This window comes from Pezoporus wallicus, unplaced genomic scaffold (assembly GCF_028554395.1).
Source record: "Pezoporus wallicus isolate ANWC-B61680 ecotype Strahan unplaced genomic scaffold, APGP_CSIRO_Pwel_v1 contig_8425, whole genome shotgun sequence".
In the NCBI taxonomy this organism is placed as follows: Eukaryota; Metazoa; Chordata; class Aves; order Psittaciformes; family Psittacidae; genus Pezoporus; species Pezoporus wallicus.
In genome coordinates this window covers 22063-43141 of record NW_026635335.1, presented here as the reverse complement: position 1 = coordinate 43141, position 21079 = coordinate 22063, and the positions used below count along the sequence as shown (strand labels likewise).

The 21079-nt window shown below is 45.9% G+C and overlaps 1 protein-coding gene across 1 annotated transcript in view; it reads right to left on the bottom strand.

The window, feature by feature from the left end:
* Positions 1 to 519: 519 nt before the first annotated feature.
* The window catches only part of NDUFA10 (NADH:ubiquinone oxidoreductase subunit A10), a 34305-nt gene continuing 13745 nt past the window's right edge, over positions 520 to 21079 (bottom strand). The window contains exons 8-10 of the mRNA XM_057419753.1: positions 20827 to 20912; positions 14293 to 14401; positions 520 to 964 (exon numbers count right to left, since the gene is read on the bottom strand). Coding sequence (XP_057275736.1) covers positions 896 to 964; positions 14293 to 14401; positions 20827 to 20912 — 264 coding nt within the window. The 3' untranslated portion in view covers positions 520 to 895. The remainder of the gene's footprint in view (positions 965 to 14292; positions 14402 to 20826; positions 20913 to 21079) is intronic.

The following is a 21079-nucleotide window of genomic DNA, read 5'->3' as shown; positions in this document are numbered from 1 at the left end:
AAAGAATCTTTTCATCTTAGTTTTGATACGGAAAGCTGTGGAATGCCTGGCAGCACTTCTACTCAGTAAGGGAAGGAGTCAGCCCCTTGTTGGAAACACAGAATCACTGCAGCTTAACTCTGGACAGCACTGCTTGAACCCGTGCCAAAATGCCTCAGTTCTGGGACTAACTCATACCAAATGAATCATCTCTTCACAAAGAATTCCAGCTTGGAGTTTCAGAGACTTGCAAAAACAATAATTACATTTGTCTCTCATACCCAACAAACATTTTCATGTCATGCCCATGCAATGGAAGAAGCTCGGAGTACAACTGGTAGCGATTAGTTTGGCGGGGGTTTTATACTGTTTCAATTGAGATCAACATTTATTCCTTTCTCTCAATGAACATTCTGCTTTCCTCCTTTGATGGTGATGTCCAGTAAGAGGCTTTCAGAACACTATCCAAGCTTGGGGTTTCTTAGCATGTGCACTCTTCTAATGAAACTAAGAAAACCCCACGCATGACACAGCAAGAAATTCACTTGTGAGAGCCAGGAAGAGACAGGTTTAATTTCTTTTGATTCAGCAAAACAACAAGAATCCTGGATAATAAATCACAGCCTTGATGAAGAGCAAGTCCAGCGCTGATCTCAAGTCAGCCCCTGTAATCCCAGATCACTTTGCTATCACACATAAACCAGCCAACATCCAAAGCACCCCAAATTCATCAGGGAAGAACAAAGCAGAATAAAGTGATTCCCCTTCTAAGGGCTTATTCTCCTAAACTGGAAGATGATTTAACCAGTGTTTTCTTCGTGCTACACAACTGATGGAGAGCAGGCACGCACTGAACTCGGCTGCTTCACTCAAGTGCTGTGGTCCATTGCTGTTAGGGGTCTGAAGGGAGCTGACTTCACTTGAGCCAAATCCACTTGTCACCAACATCAGCATTGTAGCCTTGCCTGAAGTTGCGACCAGGAAGCTAGAAAAAGCAGAAAGGGCAGTCAGAAACATGGCTCTTTTGTTCTTTATGGAAACCTTTACATTTGTTTTCACCACACAATGACTGAAACTTCATTCTTTGAAAGAACCGAGCTATGCAGTTGCAGGGGGGACCCACAAAAACCACTATGCCATAACGGCTATTTAAACTAGGCTCATAATCTCAACAGCACAACAGCACCTGGATTCATCCAGCTCTTCTCCCCTACACACCCCTGTCCCCAGTTTTAGGAAGAGATGACACGTCTAACCACAGCATATAGCAATCACTCACTAGAATCTCATGCCAAAATAGGAATACATTATTAAATACATGAAGTATTTCAGGCATGAAATACTGAGCTAATGACAACATTAAATTAAACCATTCAAATGAAATCACATCTTTAGACTTCAAGAGCTGAACTTAACTTCATTAAAGCAAAAGCATCATCTACCCGTCTCCAAAAACAAAGCCAGAAACCACTACTCAACCACTACCCAAAATTCAGCAGCATGGACATGCCTTTAGCCACAGTTCCCAAACCAGGGCTTGAAGAAGCACAGTAATATCACACCAAGTTATCCCTCTGGAGGGCTGATTTGCACCTCACTGTGGCTGGGGAACACAGCAGGAAGCCCTTCCTTCTGGCAGCATCTCAGCAGCTTGGGCTGGTTGTATAGGTTACAAGAGTTGGCATGTAAGGAGCAGTTCCGAGCCTACTGCATGGACTGGAGTGCTCGGAGAGGGGACATCAGCTGTACTAGAGCACTGGAAGGGGGACATTAGATGTACCAGGGAAGCTGGAGAGTCTGCACTCTCATCATGGAGGCAAAGCAAGTTATCATTGAGATGAGAATAAATGGAGGTAAATCACAGCAGCAGTACCTTTGCCTGGCAGCCAAGAAGGACAAGGGCATCCTGGCCTGTATCAGCACCAGTGTGGCAGCAGGGCCAGGGCCCTGCACGGGGCACTGGTGAGGCTGCACCTGTAATCCTGTGTTCATTCCTGGGCCCCTCACTACAAGAGGGACATTGAGGTGCTGGAGTGGGGCCAGAGAAGGGCAATGGAACTGGTGCAGGGCCTGGAGCACAAGTGTGATGGGGAACAGCTGAGGGACCTGGGGGGTTCAGTCTGGAGAAGAGAAGGCTCGGGGGGGACTTTATCACTCCCTACAACTGCCTGACAGGAGGATGGGGCCGTGAGGGGGCTGGGCTCTGCTCCCAAGGAACAAGGGATGGGACAAGTGGAAGCGGCCTCAAGCTGCACCAGGGGAGGTTTAGATGGAGCTGAGGAACAATTCCTTCCCCACAGGGTGCTCAGGCATTGGAACAGGCTGCCCAGGGCAGGGCTGGAGTCACCGTCCCTGCAAGTGCTCACACACCGTGGAGACGAGGCCTCAGTGCCATGGGTTAGTGGTGGCCTTGGCAGTGCTTAGATTCAATGATCTTATAGGTTTTTTCCACCCTCAAGGATTCTGTGATTCTAAGCAGTCTTAGCACTTGAGCCAAAAGCTGATGGCAGAGGAGCAGCAAGCAGGTTTTTTTTAAGGTCCCTTCTAACCCAAACCACTCTATTATTTGGGAGTTCAAGGAGTTGCGTCTAGACCTAGAAATAACAGTCTGTTACCTCCAAGCCTGTGAAAGGACCTGAGACACTGAAGAGCTATAGTCCATCAGGCCAACCAAACAGATGTCCCATAGCCATACCCTTACACCACGGTCAGGAGGAAGAGGATACACACAACAATGTGGATGGTGCATTGGCACAGGAAGCCCAGCCTGGCCCTCTCAGCCTGCTGCCACATGCAGACACAATGCAAAAGCATTCGGGGAGTGTTCCCGACACAAAAACCAGTCGCCAAGCTGTTCTACCTCCAGCTTTAAGGATGCGGGCAAAGAGGCTGCTGAAGTAGCAGCCATTTTAAGAGGTTACAGACCCAGCACACCCAGAACTACAAGAGAAAGCCTGCCACGATGGTTGAAATAGCAAGCTCCCTTTACACAGTGTATGGGCTCTCTCTGCAGGCAATGGAAGAGCTCCTCCAGGCAAGGCAGGCTGTGTTGGGTCAGCAGAAACACACTCCTGTGACAGAAGACTCCCCACAAGCATGCCAACAATGCTGTCATCAAAACCATCTCCTAACAAGTTGCTTTGCAAAAGCAACACACATTTGCAGTGCAGTTTCAGCCTGAATACACAGAAACCAGGCTCTGTACCCACTACATAACTGAGCCATGGGAATCAAACCAGCCAGCAACATGCAGTGCATGAAGGAGCTGCTCTGGCAATTGTTCTGAACTGAGGGATCCTATGGAGGCTCAAGTGTTAAAGCAATCCCCTTCAGACAGTACTGACCATGACCTGAACGTCAGAGCTGCATAGGTCCTAGCTCCAAAAGCAGAATCTATGTCCAGAGCCTCTTCTCCTTCCTGTCTCCAGGAATGATAAAACAGCGTTCATCGTCAATATACAAAAATGGAATCAAGAAGAAACCCACCAAGCAAAAGGAAATGAGCTCTGGGAGAAAGCCTGAAGTAAGCAATGCTGTTATAATGAAACTCTTCCTCTATAAATAAGCTCTCCACTGGCAGCCTTTACAAATAATGAAGCACAGATCATCTGCTCATCTCCACGTAAGTGCTGGTTTCACACAGGACCCCTGACTTGGCCTGATGATTTCCCCTTTCAAAAGGCTGTAAGAGGATCCTGTTTGAGAGAGCAGCCCCTGCAGAGAGAAGCAAGACTCAACTTGATGAAATCTATACTCAACTCCACAACCCCAGCTATTGAATCCAGGATGAAGCCTGTTGTGTTGAGGAAAAGGGGGGAGTGATGTTTGATGGGGTGGGCTTTATTATTCAACTGAAGGTCAGAAAATAAGACACTTCTTGCATTAAAACATCAGCCTAAAAGATGACTTCCACCTCCTTCATGAGGCATCCCCTCCCCTGCCTTGTCACAAGCCATTCCTGATTGCTGTTTCCAAGGGGTTTCATTTAAAGTTGTCTTTAATGTCTTGTCTAAACAGCAGCAGAAACCATGCAGCCCTGCTAAGAGCCCCTCCAGCTGAGCAAAGAGGAGATGCGAGATGAAAGCAAATGATTGCTGTCTCTGCCCTGCAAACGTACAGTGGTGAGCTAGGGAGGACATCAGACCTGCTGTGACCAGCCTGTATCTATTAATTCAAGCACAAACCCAGCTCTCCCTGGGCCTCTCCAGGCACCACGTAATTGGCCTTTTGATACTTGAAGAGAGTCCCAGATAAGTGCATTTTTAAAGCAACAGGAGCTCTCTGGGAAAACACAGGAGTTGACAGTTTTGTTTCTTGGGTAAATGTGCCCTCTTTACAAGATACAATACAAATCCCCAGAGAATTCTATTCATTGTCCAAAACAAATTCCCCATGTGCCTTTGCTTAAAGGCATGCACTACATCAAAGCCAATTTTAGAATAAGTATTCATTCATACTCCAGTGTTCACAGTGGGGATTGGAAGAAGCAGTCTGGTTTGGGGGTATGTTACACCCAAGCTTTCAAAATAGCCCCCCAAAAAAGAATTGGGAAGAGGAAGGCACAACAAGTAAATCCCATATTACCCAGCAAGCAGATGGATGTGAATTTATGGTCTGTGCACTGTCTGCACCAAGTACAAGGAACAGATGAGTTCCCAAGAAGAGGCTCTTCAAGGCTCACTTATGTACCATAGCAAATAAGCTGCACTACTAGGAACAACCCATTCCAGAGAGGAGGAAGCTGATGATCTTTCAGCACTTCTTGAGCATTAGGTTGCCCAGAGAAGCTGTGGCTGCCCCATCCCTGGCAGTGTTCAAGGCCAGGTTGGACACAGGGGCTTGGAGGAACCTGCTCTAGTGGAAGGTGTCCCTGCCCATGGCAGGGGGTTGGAATTGGATGAGCTTTAAGGTCCCTTCCAACCCAAGCCATTCCATGAATCTATGATTTGGAAAACTACTGGAGTAGGGTTCATTCCTGTTCTTGAGGTCTTCTGCCTCCTCCCACCAGAACAAACGTTTGCCCAATGTCACAAGGAGCCTGAATTAAACCAGCCAAATTAAAACACTCTGCTGAATGGAATGAAGAGCACATTGCCTACAAGAGTAGCTTCTACAGTACCCATCCTCTCATCTCTCTGTTGCACAGCTCAAGCCAGCCCTGCAGCTTGGCTGGATTATTCCACAAGCTCCATCAACCCCCTTGCCCAGGGAGAAGCTATTTACTTCTCCTGGCTAGGTTAGTTGTAGGTGACTCTGCAGTGGTCTGGTATCTGTTTGGCTAACTGAGCTTGCAAAGACTGGTGGGAGCACCAAGGAAGATGTGGGCATGGAGAAAGTGCTGCTTTTTGTGACAAGAAACGGTTAAATTGGTGTTCCAAACGGCACACAGCTTAAGTTCTCAGCCTATTCTGCCCATAGCTGCTTAGCGAGGACAAGGGCAGAAGCAGGAACAAGTGGCCAGCCCTGAGTACAAGATACAGGTAGTCAATGGCTTGAATGACTCCTTGCTGAAGGATACTACTGACAAAACTAGAAGGTTTTACGGGAAACCAAGTAGGAATTTGGAAGAGCCTTGACTTTTCCACAAGCCTTGTGCTTTACAACTCAGAACTATAATGACAACCATCAAAGTCACATCACTTCATCATTCGCAAGTGGCTGGCACATTCACAGAAACACTCCCTATGTGCTACCTGCAAATCACACTTGAATAAGACCAAAGAAAAGGTGTGACTTAATGGCTACATTAATAATAGTAGTGTGTTCTATGATGCATCATCAATTATTAACACAATGTCTCCACAGGTAAGAAGAACACAGGGTCAACTAAATCCCTTCAAACCCTCTAAGGTCCTTCACTAACATCAGCCCAAAGAGACCTATGGAGCCACAAATAGGTCCAGCAGCAAGTGCACAGAAAGCAGTTGACCATCACACCAAAGCTTAACCATCCTTCCCAGGAAGAGTAAAAAAAGCCATGTTATTATCACAGCAGCCACCTAGACACATGCTTTGCAATGCAAGAATTCAGTCTCTGCTCTTAGACACAGCAGATAGGACAGAGATCCCAGTGGACAAACCCAACAGCTCACACACATCACCATGGCAGGAGGCAAGTGTGAGCTCTTGTAAGGTCACATATTTTTCCACTCCATGGAAACGGATGAGACAGAGACTCAAGTCCTGCTTTGCTGCATTACACTGTGCAGAACTTCCATTTGGCAGCAAGGATTAGCTCCAAAAGGATGTGATAAAATCTACCACACAGAGCATAAAACTAATGAAATGAGCTGTACCCAAAGGTAGAGCCAGCTCAAAGGAATGAAACTGCTCAACTTGAAAAGAGCATTAGGAAAAAGATGAAAACAAGATCCTCTCCTCAGTTAAATGAAGATCCTTGCCATGGAAGTGTCTCTCAAAGCTATAAACATGATGAAAAGCCCTATCAAGTCTTTCAGGCTGCAGAGCAGCACACAGCAGCAGCAGGCTGTTTGCTACACGCTGCGCCTGCATTTCAGAGCTCCTCACAGCGATTGCCAAGCAGACAGGTACAGGGAGAGCTCTGGAGAGTCTGAACAACCTGAAAAGGTCTCCATCCATCAGGACAGAGTCTGTGGTTTGCCAAGAGCTCAGGAGCAGAAGGAATTACTAGTTTTTTCCTTCTACTCTTATGCTGCTTTCTACTCATGGCTGAGCTTAACAGCTAAATTAGATCTATAAATAGCATGTTTGGAGCAGCACTGATCAAAGAGCACTTGAAACCAGAGTTGTTGCTCTGCAAGCATGGGCTCTTTCATCAATAACCAAATCCTTTTGGTTAGTGGCTGTTTCTAACAAGTACAATAACAGCATCCTCCAGCACTGCTGTCAACTAAGGTTATTGCCTTTCCCAGTAGAAATCCTGACTTCCAGAAATTTGCTGTCAGTGTTTGCTGTTGGCACACAGCTATAATCTAGGAGCATGCAGAATGTATTGGCTGTATTCTGGAAGAGTTTGGTTCCCATGTAACAGAGCTCAAAAGAAGGGCAGGAGAGTGTAACACTCACCAAACACACATTCAAGGTGGAACTGGTTCAGTTTCCAAAGGATTGGCACAGCATTGGATAGACGCTTGTTTACAGCTTCACTCCTGCCATTCTTTACTCATACAAAAACTCTTCAGCCTGTTAACATTCATTAAAGGCCAAGTAACAAGAGGACCCAAAACCTTTACTGAACTGAGGTTAAAACCAATCCAATTTGCTGAAATTGTTCAGTGAATGTTGACTTACCCTTCATTCAGGTATTGACAAAGACAGGCAAGACAATAGAAACCTATTGAAAAGGGAAGCGTCCATAAGGAGGACACAGGAGCTTAAGCAGGAATCTGTTTTGGACAAGTGAATGTGTGACAATTTGAACAACTACAAATACCACAACCAATCTAACGTGTATCTCTAGCCTTGCTTTTGTAGGACAAAGCAAGCAACAGAGCCCAGCTAAATATTCTATTGCAGTGTTCCTCCACACTGCCTAGTTGCCCTTAAGACTATTCTCCATAGCAGCAAAATAACCCGTACTTTGTTTTTCCTTGGCAAATATGTTAGAAATACCAGTTACCCACTATAGAGAGCAAACTTTCTACAGGAAAAAGCCAAGTAGGTGTATCCAAGCCAGATGAAGTGTTAACCACAAGTTTGCTTTTCTAACAGGACAGGTAAAATGCATCGTCTCTTACCTTTCCTTAGGTTCATGGAATCCCAGACTGGTTTGGGTTGAAGGAACCTTAAAGCTTATCCAGTTCCAACCCCCTGCCATGGGCAGGGACACCTTCCACTAGAGCAGGTTGCTCCAAGTCCTGTCCAACCTGGCCTTGAACCCTGGCCTTGAACCTTGGGGCAGCCACAGCTTCTCTGGGCAACCTATTCCAGTTTTGTCATTCCTAGGTTTTAGTTATCCTTCTGGATCTTCTGCTCTTACGAATATTAAGCCAGGCAGCATCCTGTTACTTTAGAAAGGGCTAAAAATATTTTGCAGAGATAAAACAGATAAAAAAGAACAACTTAAATCAAGCCTTTCCTTATTTATCACATGTCTGTTTTCATTCCTCCCTGGATTCAAGAGCAGAGGGCTGGCTATTAGAGCTGTCAAATCCCTCCATTAATATAAGAATTAGAAGGGAAGACCTTGACCCTAAACAAAAGGATCTTCATCAAGCCAAGATAGCAAGAGAGAGAAAACAGCAGATTGTATCAAAGACAGCCACTCTGGTAACAATCACAAGCATGGAGAACAAAGATATCCCCATCTCCCAACTCCTGCAAAGTAGGAAGAGAATTCATGGCTTAGATAAAGCCTATCACAGCAGCTGTGCTTTATATGCATGCATGGGTAATATCATCTGTGCATACAAGTATAACTGGTCAAAGGGGTTGTTTTTTTTAGGGAAGCCTGTAGCTTTTACTGTAACCCAATACAACAGTCCAAAGCCAAGATGTTGAGGACTCCAGCACACAACATCAGCACACTGAACCTCACACTGCATCATTTGGACACAAACACTCCCTGTTGTTGAGCAAGACTTTGGCTTCCTCAAAGCTCAAGAATTTCTTTTGTAGTTCAGGGTCTTTTAAATGGAGATTTGTGTGCAAGCCAGGAGTGCTCTGCACTCTGGAGGAAGTCTTCCCTTAATGCTCTCCCTGTTGGGCTAGTTAAGATTTTCATATGCTCTTATAACACTCTCGGGTTCAGGTTGTGAGGCTGAGAGGTGATTAATGTTGTGGGCTCAACCTTCCCATCACTCAAAAGCTCACTCTGTGTTACAGCTAGCTCTCTGCATCTCCCTAAATACCTGGAGGCCTGGCAGACATTGCACATGTGAGGATTTCCCCATGAAAAAGAGGGTAATAAAAAGCCTGGGAAAAAGCATGGGACTCTCCTCCCCTCTAACCTGTTGCCTCTTCTACACTGGCTGCTATGCAAGGCTGCAGGGGTCTGGCAGCCACAGACTCCCAGGTCCTGAGGCCAAAAGGAGGAGGATGAGAAGCAGGATAACAAGGCAGCTGAGCTGATGTAAGGAGTAAAAACCCTACCTCTGCTAGGTTAGCAAGCTGAAGGGACTTGCCAGAGGTACAATTATGGGAGCAGGGCTGCACCTCATAGCAGTAACTAGTTCTTTCCTTGTCTCATGGTCAGCATCCCTATACTCCAAAAGCAGTCTTCCACCAAGAGAAAAGGGGAGGGAAACAAAATAAGAGCCTCTCTACCTTTTGCTTTAAGTATTAGGTGGCAAAATCTAAGCCACTCATTTTGTCCCTGCTCAATCCACAGCTGCACTGACAAGGATGGACAAAGCAGGATCATTACTGCTGCTCAATAAGGCTCTGCTTTCCTCACATAGGGGATACAGGCTACACACACAGTTGAGCTCACCACAGCAAGTGACACTGAGCAAGAAGTTTTGAAGGAGGACAATGAGAATCATGAAGGAAGAGACTCAACGGATCAAAGTTAAAGTGCCACGATCAGCAACTAGTCAGTGCATAGCAAGGAAAAGCAGTGAGAGGGTAAAGAAAGGAAGGGAAGCACATGGCTCAACAGTGCAAGAGCACTTCAGGTTGAAAGATGCCAACAAAGCTATTTTAAGAAAGCCCTACACACACAAGCACAGGCACTCGCTGGAGCTGGAAGTCATGTTGGGATAGGAAGAGACTTTGAAGGTAGTTCAAGAGGATGGAATAAATCCTTCAAAGGATTCATCACAACTGCCTGCTTCAAGGATACAGTATGAATCCCTGACTTCCTCTGGAAGTCAGGCTAACAAAAGATACAACATCTCGGTACAGGATCTGCCTTAGCACAAAGCGAGCTTTTTAGGTGCCTAGGCCTGTCTGAAGAAGAATCTGTGCCCAAGCATTTGGGCATTTTAATATACATCCCAGCACATATACTTACATAATTCCAGCAGACTCTAAAGAGGATGGGATACTTTTCCTACTGCACAACCTAATCCCCCCACAGAGAAAGGCTGAGGTAAGAAAAAGAACCAAATCCTGAAGGACCTTAAAGCTCATCCAGTTCCAGCCTCCTGCCACGGGCAGGGATACCTTGGAGCAGGTTGCTTCAAGCCCCGTCCAAGCTGGCCTTGAACAATGCTAGGGATAGGGCAGCCACAGCTTCTCTGGTGACATGAAAAAGGAAGCTTTCAGCTCTTAAAAGTGAAGGAATTCCCCATTCCAATGGGCCAAGTGATCTCCAGGACTTCAGGCTCTGGAACACTTTGTGATAAGCTGATCATTTCCTTATGTTCTGCAGTGAAAAAAGTGGCAAAGGCTATTTTAAACGTCTCCAGCTTTGTTTTCAGAGCTAAAGACAGAGGTGATGACTTGAATATGAACCTTAGACAGCACAGCTGCACTTTTAGGTACACAGCAAAAAGCCTGCACACGTCAAAGAAGCCTTTTTTCAGCACCCCTAGGAGATGCAGCAGGACTTGCCAACAGCATTCAGGAGTGTGAAGTACATAAGTACATTATTTAAGTACACTGATTCCATTAAACAGAACCATTTGTTTTCATCTGCTCTGCAAACACATCTGCTTAAGTGCTCCAGCTTCACAAGGCACACATGGAATTTGGAGCATTATCCATAGGGATTGTGCGCAGTTGGAAGAAAGCAGAGATACAGCAGTTGTTAAGGGGGGAGAAAAGTCTTTACTAGTCTGACAGTTCCTAAAATACTGTTGCTTCAGTGAAGAATGAACATGCTTATATCTGATCTACAAATCCTGACTAAAAGGTTACTCTTCCCTTGCCAGAAAAGCATCTTCAGAAGTTTACAACTGCTTGAGCAGAGCAGCTGAACCCTGCCAGATAACTTGATGCTAAGAGAAGGCTGCAGAAAGCCACCTCCTCACATGCAAAAAGAACACTTGGAGGATTTACATTACAAAATAGCATGTTTCTAGGATTCAGAGCGCTCTGTGGCTACCTCATTCGTTTGTGTAAAAGCACGCATTAGGCAAATCTTGGACTCTGAAGAGTGTTTCCTCCTCCTCCTTCTTGGTTGCTCCTGACTAATGAGTATTATGAAGCAAACCCAGCTTCTGCCTGGAATTTGTGAATCCCTGAAAAGCACCATTATTAGACAGCATGAAGTGTGTACATGCACCTCTGAAAAACACAGCACTCCACTGCCTATTGGTATGATCAAGGGTTTATGAGTAGTTGCAGGACAAAAATGCCCTCTGCAAAGCAGTGTCTCTGGGGTAAACATCATTACAGGCAATTTCAAAGCACAGATTTCCCACAAGGAAAAGTTAAAGTTCTGTAATTATACCATCATTAAGGCTTTACTTACAAGTCATGTGAGTTATAATCCCACTGTCTTCAACTGCACTGCTGTAACCATAGGCATGGGCAAGCACAAGGACTTAGGGCTCCCTCTTGTTCGATCCAGCAACCTCATAGCCAAGATTTGTATGTCTAGAAGTTCACCCTGCACTGGTTGGTCTCATGCTGTATCACCTCTGAACACAAGACTTGTCTTACAAAGAAAGCCCCACCTTCATTTGCTAAACAAAGCTGGAGGGAAAAACGTGGATCTTCAAAGTTTCATACAATCCCAGACTGCTTTAGGCTTAAGGGACCTTAAAGCTCATCCCTGTCCACCTTCCACTAGAGCAGGTTGCTCCAAGCCCCTGTGTCCAACCTGGCCTTCAACACTGCCAGGGATGGGGCAGCCACAGCTCCTCTGGCCACCCTGTGCCAGCGCCTCAGCACCTTCACAGGGAAGAAATTCTGCCTAAGAGCTCATCTCAGTCTCCCCTCTGGTAGGTTAAAGACATTCTCCTTGTCCTGTGCTTAGGGCCCTTGTCCAAAGCCCCTCTCCAGGTTTCTTGTAGCTCCTTTAGGCACTGGAGCTGCTCTAAGGCCCTTCAACACAAAGAATTCAGTTCCTAGAACAGGAAACAGTGTGGGTGGCTGCCTTTGTGCTTCCTCTTCCAGTAGCTTATCGGAGTAGGAAAACTCAGCATTGTTTGCACTGTACAGCATCCCTACAGATTCCCCATCCTTGAAGGATTTCAAGTGTCTAAGCATCCAGTGAGTAGCTAGTATTGCCTGAATTGAACAGAATGGCTCATAAAGTGTACAACTCCTCCTTATTCCAAAGGACATTATCACTTTCCACAGTACTTTCCTCATCCAGGGCCTAAAAGCCTGCCTGCAGAAGGGAGACTAAATTTTGGCAATAGTCTTTCTGTACTGACAGCACTCAGCTTCTGCTGCCAACTCACTGGCATCAAGCAGAGCAATCCAAGAGTGCAGCTTTCCATCCCAGGTATCCACATTCTTCCTCCTAAGCATCCCCTTTGCTACATCTACAAGGCAGGGCACGGTTTTTGCCTGGAAGGCAGCTATTTGATGAGCCAGGGGACAAAGAGGACCGTTCTGTTGTACAGCCTCTAGCTTTCAGAAGTATTACCACTGGTTCTCAGCACACAGCACCGAGGTCACATCTAGCTGTGTGTCAGGCAGCCTCAATAATTCCCAGCTCCAATGCAAAGTGCTATTTCAGCCCCCAAAACCCTCTCATCTTCAGGAAGAAAGGCACTGCCAGTACAGATGGATGTTGCATGCTGGCAACAAGTCATGCAGCAGATCCCTCTGAAATATGTGCTGCACAAGCACAGACGTCTCTTGGAGCGAAGGGCTCCAAAAATCCTCAGTCTGAGCTTGAGGTTCTGGACTTCAAAATGTGGTAGCTAGAAGCAGGGAATTCTGACGGCAATTTCCCATATGGACCAGGGAGTTTTCAGACCCATTAGAGAACTTCAAGGAGTACTGAGATGCTTCCTGCTGCTCCAACCTTTAGCTCGAACTCAGTTTACAAGTTGGAAAGACTAAATCTGGATTGAGGCAGAACAGGGTGAATTCAGAAGCCTCTTTATCACATAGCTAAATGAAGAGAAACAAATTATGTTACATACCCACAGGGACTTCTGAACTGATATTCCAAGAGGAACACACTGGTAGGTCAGAGTTTCCAAACCAACCTGTCTATTGCAGTTTTTGTCCCTGCCCATGGAACTGGATGATCTTAGGGTCCTTTCCAACACAAACCATTCTATTATTCTATGACTTTCATTTCAGGAAGAGACTGTGTATTAACAGAATATATAACAGAAAAAAATAAGAGCAAACTATGGCTTGCTATTAAGCAAATCATGGTTTACAACTATTTATATAGATCTTCATTTGTCTTCAGTAATCGCTTCGGGGGGGGAATCCAATGCAGCAGCAGAGATTTCAACCCAGCTTGAAACTGGACCATCACCTGCAACTGCCAGCAGTCCCACAAGCTCTCTAATGAGAATTTAAAATGCCTGGATACACAGTATGAGAGGACCCCATGCAAATAACAGTAAGCAATAGGGCAAAGTGCTAAGTCAATTGGAAGCCAGGTTGTCTAGCTGTCTCCAGAACCAGAAAGGCAAGCAGGTAGTAAAAACATTGTGTGGAAGCCTGCATGAGGTGTAAGGGAGCACTGGGCCACATTAGGCTTTTGCCCACTATTAAAAGGAGCACCGGTATTGGGAGGCAATGTAACATTCATTTCTTCACAGCCTACTCCCGGAAAAACACCCCATCCCTCAGGATTTTAGAAGTGCCCTCTATAGACGTGCCCATGGGTTTCAGTTCTTTTCTTTGACTCAACAGATTATTTTACATGTCAGAGGTCAGGGATTAATCAGAGCAGGATGAACACAACCAAATGAAAACCACTTATCCTTTAGTCCACATCTAAAGATCAAAAATGAAAACCAGCGTATAGAATCATTGAATGGTTTGGGTTGGAAAAGACCTGAAGATCATCTAGTTTCAACCACCTGCAATAGGCAGGGATGGCTCACACTAGACCATGTCACCCAAGGCTCTGTCCAACCTGGCCTTGAACACTGCCAGGGATGGAGCATTTACTTCTCTGGGTACCCTGTGCCAGCACCTCAGAACCCTCACAGGGAACTACTTCTGCCTTACATCTAACCTGAACTCCCCTAGTTTCAGGTTGAACCCATCACTCCCTGTCCTATCACTATAGTCCCTGAAGAAGTGTCCCTCTCCAGCATCCTTGTAGCCCCCTTCAGACACTGGAAGGCTGCTCTGAGGTCTCCACACAGCCTGCTTCATTATTTCCCTTGTGAGGAAGCTAGGCTTTCAAAAAGGTGAGGATCTGGGCAAAATCCACAACTTTGGGTATCCCTGTACATGGGACTGAGAGCCAGGCTGTGCACAGGCCAGCTAGGAACACATTGCACTCCCAGGATCACTTACCGAGCGATACTCATAGTAGGTCTTATCAAACTCAGTGCCTCCAATTGTGGTCTCTGGAATTAAGATGGGGACAGCTGAAGGATCCAGCACTCCATCTTTGTCCTGAACACTGCAGGGGAAGCAAGAAGTAAAAGAAAGGAAAAGGAGCAGTTAGTCCACATCCTGCCCCAAAATGACATCAATTCTGAGTTGGATCAAATATTAAAGAACTCCTTTTTTTGTTAAGTACTTGTACAAGGTTCTGGCTCTTTCCTGGTTATGATGCATACTTAGTCCTTTTTTCCTCACACAGCTACTGTGTTTCTTCCCTTCAACCTTGCCTCCAGTTTGCTCCTGTTCCAACTTCTCCTTGCTTCTCCCTTCCCTCCCTGGAGACACTGTCATTCCTGGGAGCCTTCTCCTTAAGGCACCTCTAAGCTTTCTGCTTTCCTAGAAAAGCAAAGGAAAAGCTGAATCCCACACACTATCTTGCTAAATCAGCTTCATTTCATTCCCTCCCTGTTTGATTAGCTAGCACACTTTACTCCTTTTCAGGGTTCATTTAAGGTTATGCTCTTCCCCAAATTCCCAGCCTAAATGGCTGGATGCCGAGGCAATGCCAGGGTTTGGAAGCACTGCCTCTAGCATCTTCCCTGGCTCTAACTGGGAGAAGCTTGCTGCACCAAAACAGATAACAGGGATCACGAAAACTCCATCCTGCACAGCACCAGCCTTTTCAAATACCCCCCATTTAAGATGTCTGAGAAACTGCTAGAAAGCCACATTCTGCATTCTGGTATTACGCATAGAGCAACAGTGCCACCTGCACGTTTTGGGGGCAAAATACATCCATTTGCAGTCAATGGTGACCAAACTGAGCACTTGAAACTGTAAATTATGCTAGGCTTGGTGAACAGCATTTACAAACACATACACACAATGCAAACACCCTCAGCAACACACACATCATCATCTTGAAGCAATTCATTGTTTCCCCCTAAATCCCAGCTGCTGGGACCTCATCTCACAGCAGGGAAGAGTTTCAAGAGGGAAACTATGTCTGCTAAGGTAGCCTGATGGATAATCCACTGTAGATTATCCTACTACAGACAAATTAATAATGAAATGTAATAATCTAGTAGAAATTGATATGGGAGAAGGGTAAATGCCCTTCTACAAGAGCAGGATGAACACCAAAGAGGATTCCCATCAACTACCACATTATCTATCTTCACTTACATTAAATGTGTATTTCACATATGCTGCAAGCAAAGGAAATGAGCCCTCCTTTGCCTCTTCCCCAACACAGCAAGAGCTCTTTTCATTAGCACTGGTCCTCCTGTTGGCCAATGACAGCCTTCCCGCTCCATAACAGCTTGGAATAACCTAGCTGGGATGGAAGAGCTTGCCCAGAACAGTGATTTGACGATAAAATTGGTTTGGTTTCTAAATACCAGCATCCTTCAGGAAGAGCAGCTTTGCCCCTACAAAGTCTCCTGTCCTGGAGCTCTGCTGAGAAGGTATCAGCTCTAATACTGCTGATGAACCTGGAACTAAAAGAAACAGACCCCAGTAGAAAGCAGCCCTTCAGGTATGAGCTCTTCATTCCCTAAGTGCAGGCAATGTTTGAAGACCTCTCACTGAGCTCAGGCTTAACAGCACAGGCTGTGGCAGATCCACTCATCTCTCAGCTGAATAAACATCTCCAGCCCTTCTTCCCTGCCAAGTAGCAGGAGATGTTCTGGACCTTCCAAGTGTGTAGGAGAAAGCAGATGTGCCCAGGCACATATGAAGCAGAACTTGACACTAGTCAACCAGTCTACAATTAATCCGTTCTTCCATGAATCTCAGCCAAAAGATGACAAGAGAGGCCAGGCCAATTCCCAGGCATAATATACCTTTGATAATGAGGAAGAGAAAAACCTGGTGCTCCTACAACATCTTTGCTCTCACAACCACTGCTTCCAAAGAAACCACTGCCCCACAAAAACATACAAACCCAGTGCAACCCAAGGGGGCTCCTCCAGGTTCAGCTCTGCTCTGTACCTTAAGAAGTAACTTTGAACACTAACTGAAAGCACCACCCCAAAGATACCTGCCACAACAATGTCTTTAACCACAGAGGCACGTTGGCTTGCCAGAACTAATTCACTGCTCAGCAGGAAGTGTTTAAAGGCACCTTTCGTTTCCTTCATTTTCTCTCTCACCCAGCACTAAATGAGCACTATTTATCCTTTTCTGGCACCTAAATGTGTTTTCTTGAAGCAGCTCTCCCCATGCAACAGCACAGCTTCCCAGAGCATACTTTACATACCCATAATATTATGTCACACTTCAAACTTAAAGAGCATGTAAGTGACTGTGTGATCCTAACGCTGTAGGAGCATTAGATTTCAGCTCATGATCATTGCAACCATCCATAATCCTATTAGGACAGGTTCTTCCCATTGCTACACAGGAATCACATTGGTAAGTACGCTTTAGCAATTGGTAGCTCATCTCCAAAAGCACCTATCACACACCTACTGCATCCATTACATTCAGCAGTACACACATGAGAATGTAGGAGGAAGTGGGACTGATGCACTCCTGCATCTTTTTTGGGAAGGAGGTTCTGTTTCCCTTCCAGGCAGCTCAGAGGATGCTGGCCCTGAAGAAACCTGCTAACACACCAATAACTCAGCTTATTCTTCCACCTATGTACAAAACGACATCCCAAGACTGCCTACCACTAAGGACATTGCAAAGACTTCTGAACAAGGAAGGGCAAAAAGTAGAGACTGAAAACAAAAACAAACCAGTCAGCCAAACAAAGCGCAACTTACATAGCCTGAGCCATGATTTCTCAACTGATGATGTTGGCATAGACACAAAGCCTGAAGTGACAATACGCAGGATAAGAAAACCACTCTTCCTACCTAGAGGCATTCACTGGTGTGAGAGGCCTAGACACAAAAATATATCTAGTTAAATCCTGCCTTTATACATGAAAGTAACTTGAGAAATGGCAAGCAAATCCCACTGGAAACAGACAGTTCCCTTGCACACCTTGAAAGCCGGTTCTCACCAAGTGGTTGCTGTGTTCGAGGCTGGGATCTGAGCAAGTGGGTGGCATTCATTGCTCTGCTATTCACACCCTTATCACCTCAGCCACAGCTCCTCAACCGCCACTGCCATCAGCTTCCCTGCCTCCCATGGGAAAGGTCCAACACATGGACGTGAGCCAGTCAGTATGTGATATACTCTCCATTTTGCCCATGTTTGTGAGAGCAGGGGAAGGAGAAATGCTCCTGACTCACGCCATGGGCACGGTAGAGCAGGGTGGGAGAGATGGAAGTGTTCAAGGCCAGGTCAGACGGGGCTTGGAGCAACCTGCTCTAGTGGAAGGTGTCCCTGCCCATGGCAGGGGGTTGGAACTGGATGAGCTTTAAGGTCCATTCCAACCCAAACCAGGCTGGGATACCATGAAGGCGTTTTCAATACTGCCAGAAGTTTTACAATTGCTTTATGAGATTTTGGAGTTTCCAGGACGAAGAGCTTCAGAAGTAAGTCCAATCCCCCTCTGGCAAGCACAGTCCTGCTTTCTGAAATGAGCCAGGACAGACATTCACACCTGGACAGTTCTTGCCTTCGCTAAGCATGCTTGACGGCACAGTGAAACAGCATTGAAGGGTCACCCTCATTCGCTCCCATGCTTCCCTGTTGCAAGATTTCCTTTAACCAGAGCAAAATGTAGAAGAAGGAAACAGGAGTGAGGCTCAGGGGTTAGGAATAGCTCCAAGAAGCTGAAGAAACATTAAGAGAACTCAGGCATTACAAGTTACTGCAGACACAAGGCCCTTTAGTAACAACCTCAACATCTATGTCTTATGTCGCACCAAATACAATACTGGAGGATTTAATACACAGGGTTTAGGGCACACTTAATAGTTATTACTGAACACAACTGAACAGATGAGAATGGCAAGCTATTTGATGGCTAGATTGCTTCCAAATGGAACTAGATTCCTACTTCATCAAGCTAAAACAAATGCTAATACCCGCCTTTTTCTTTTGTTAATTAAATTAGTGGTGGCTGAAAAAAGCCAAAGATTTGCCCACACAAAATATGTTCTGCTCTAGCAAATTCCAAAGGAGCTTTGGGCAGATTTAATGTGGACCTGGCTGATGAAACAAGTCCAATGCAGTAAGGTCCCCCCATTAGCTGGTAAAGTAACACAGGCAACATCACACCAACTACAGCTCTTCATTCCAAACCATTGACTTTGCAATGCTTTGACAGACACCCAATTTCACTGCCAAGGGCACAGACAAAAACATGCCTGAGACTGTGCAGTGGCAACAGAGGAACTCCTTGAATGGTTTCTGTTGGACTCAGAACTTGGAGAGAAAGGAGGATTGTGAAGAACATCCTCTGAAAGATCCCTTAGGCTTCCATACACAAATATATACATGCTCAACCTTTTACGAAGACATGTTATACCCCACAAACACACTATTCTATTAGGGAAACGGAGGGCAAGGCAGGAAGATGAAAGGTATCACTGTGCAACTGAGTTTTATACAGGTGTGCCTCACCAGTTTAACTTATTTGCATTACCAAGTTAGTCAGAAGCCCTGCTGGAAGGGACCTTAAAGCTCACCCAGTTCCAACCCCTGCCACAGGAAGGGACACCTTCCACTAGAGCAGGTTGCTCCAAGCTCTGTCCAGCCAGGCCTTGTTTCCATACACATTAGAGCCTATAAACATACAATGAAAAAGTTATTCTGACCCCTGCCCATTGATCAATCCCTTTGACCAAAAATGCTGTAGCCAGCTGAAGGTCAAAGAGGCAAAAGTGCCAAGAGCCAAGGAGCACCAGAGTGGGATTACAACTGCAGCACCCTCTCATACAGAACATATTCTTCCTCTGCCAAGCATCAGATGCGAGACAGCCCAAGGCAGCAGTGGGCTGCGCAAAACGATGAGGTCAGTGAAGGAAACAATTGCAGATTAATACAATACCGGGTGCAGCCTCCCAGGAACACCCACGAGAGGGCAGCATGTGCCAGCATATGGAAAACGCACCCACCAGGAGCATAATCACAGAATGCTTTGTGTTGGAAGGGACTTTCGGAGCTGATCTGGTCCAACCCCCCTGCAATGAGCAAGAACATCTTCAACTAGATCAGGTTGCTCAGAACCACATCCGGCCTGCCCTGGAATGTCTACAGGGATGGGGAATCCACCACCTCTCTGGGTAACCTGTGCCAGTGTCTTACCACACTCATTGTAAAGAATTCCTTCCTCACATCAACCTGAATCTCCCTCTCTTGGTTTAAAACCATCACCCCCCATCCTGCTGCAACAGGCCCTGATAGAAAGTCTCTCCCCATCTTTCTTATAGGCCCCTCTTAACAGCTGAAAGGCTGCAATAAGGTTTCCCTGGAGTTTTCTCCTCTCTAGGCTGCACAACCACAAATCTTCATCCTTTCCTCATAGCAGAGGTGATTCAATCCTCCGATTATTGTGGCCGTCTCCAACACAACCATGTCTCTCCTGCACTGAGGACTCCAGAGCTGGATACATTTTCCAGATGGGGGGCTCACTACAGCAGAGGGGCAGAATCCCCTGCCTTGACCTGCTGGCCATGCTGCCTTGGATGATACAAGGAAGATACAATTGGCTTTGCGGGTTGCAAGCACACACATGCTAAAATATCCCGTCTTTCCAAAAGGAAAACTTCATGCAGGCATGGGAAAGCTACATATCTGCAGAGGGCTGTGAACCACAAGCTCTTGTCTACTTGGGCACTGGAATACTCAAGGAAAGGATTAGCCTGAAGGTGCAGGAATTAGCACCCGAGTTTGGCATGTGATGCTTTGGGATACAGTTCCAACACTGAATCATGGAATGGTTTGGGATGGAAAGGACCCAAAAGCTCATCTAATTCCAAACCCCTGCTGTGTGCAGGGACACCCTCCACTAGAGCAGGTTGCTCCAAGCCCCATCCAACCTGTCCTCGAATACTACCAGGAATAGGGTAGCCACAGCTTCTCTAGGGAAAATTTGCCAGCACGTCAGCACCCTCACAGGGATGAGCAGGAAAGAGATGTAGTCCTCCAACTCCAAAATATGTTGAACCATACCACTGATGTGTATGTAAAGAGCTCAGACCTACACTTTCATTCATGTGTTCCTGATAAAGCAACTGTAGAGGTGTTCTGGTTTATCTTCTACAATCACCCAGGAACAGAAGTGCTCACAACAATACCTTCCCTGAGGGCCACAGGTCACAGCATCGAGGAAATGCCTGGAGAGTTCTTGTGCTTTGTGAATGGGATGGAATCTGTTCATCAACAGTCTCTTGTCTGATTATCATCATCAGCAAAATGCCACAGCATATTATAGTGCCAAGCACCTATAGTGCAAAAGCCTGCTGTTGTAACTGCTACCTTCTGACAAAAAAGTCAGGGTGCAAATAGAAGCACTCCTTTAAAAACTCAAGGCTTTCACCATTCTCCCTGAGGCCTGATGCTAAGTCATGTGCAGTTCCTGGAAGACATCATACTTACTAAAGTCTCAAATGATGGAAAGAAACATCATCCTGCTCCAGCCATGGCCCCTTGTCAAACTTCAGGTACTCGATGTCTTCAACGACCTGGAATCAGTAAACAAAAGTCACATCTGAGAGGTGGTGTGATCATGAACATGATTATCAATGCACATGCCCCCCAAAATCAATGGAATGATCAAAATCTACTATTCAGTCACCCAGCAAAAACACTTAGCTGTTAAAGCTGTATTCACAATGCCAGGTTTTGGAGC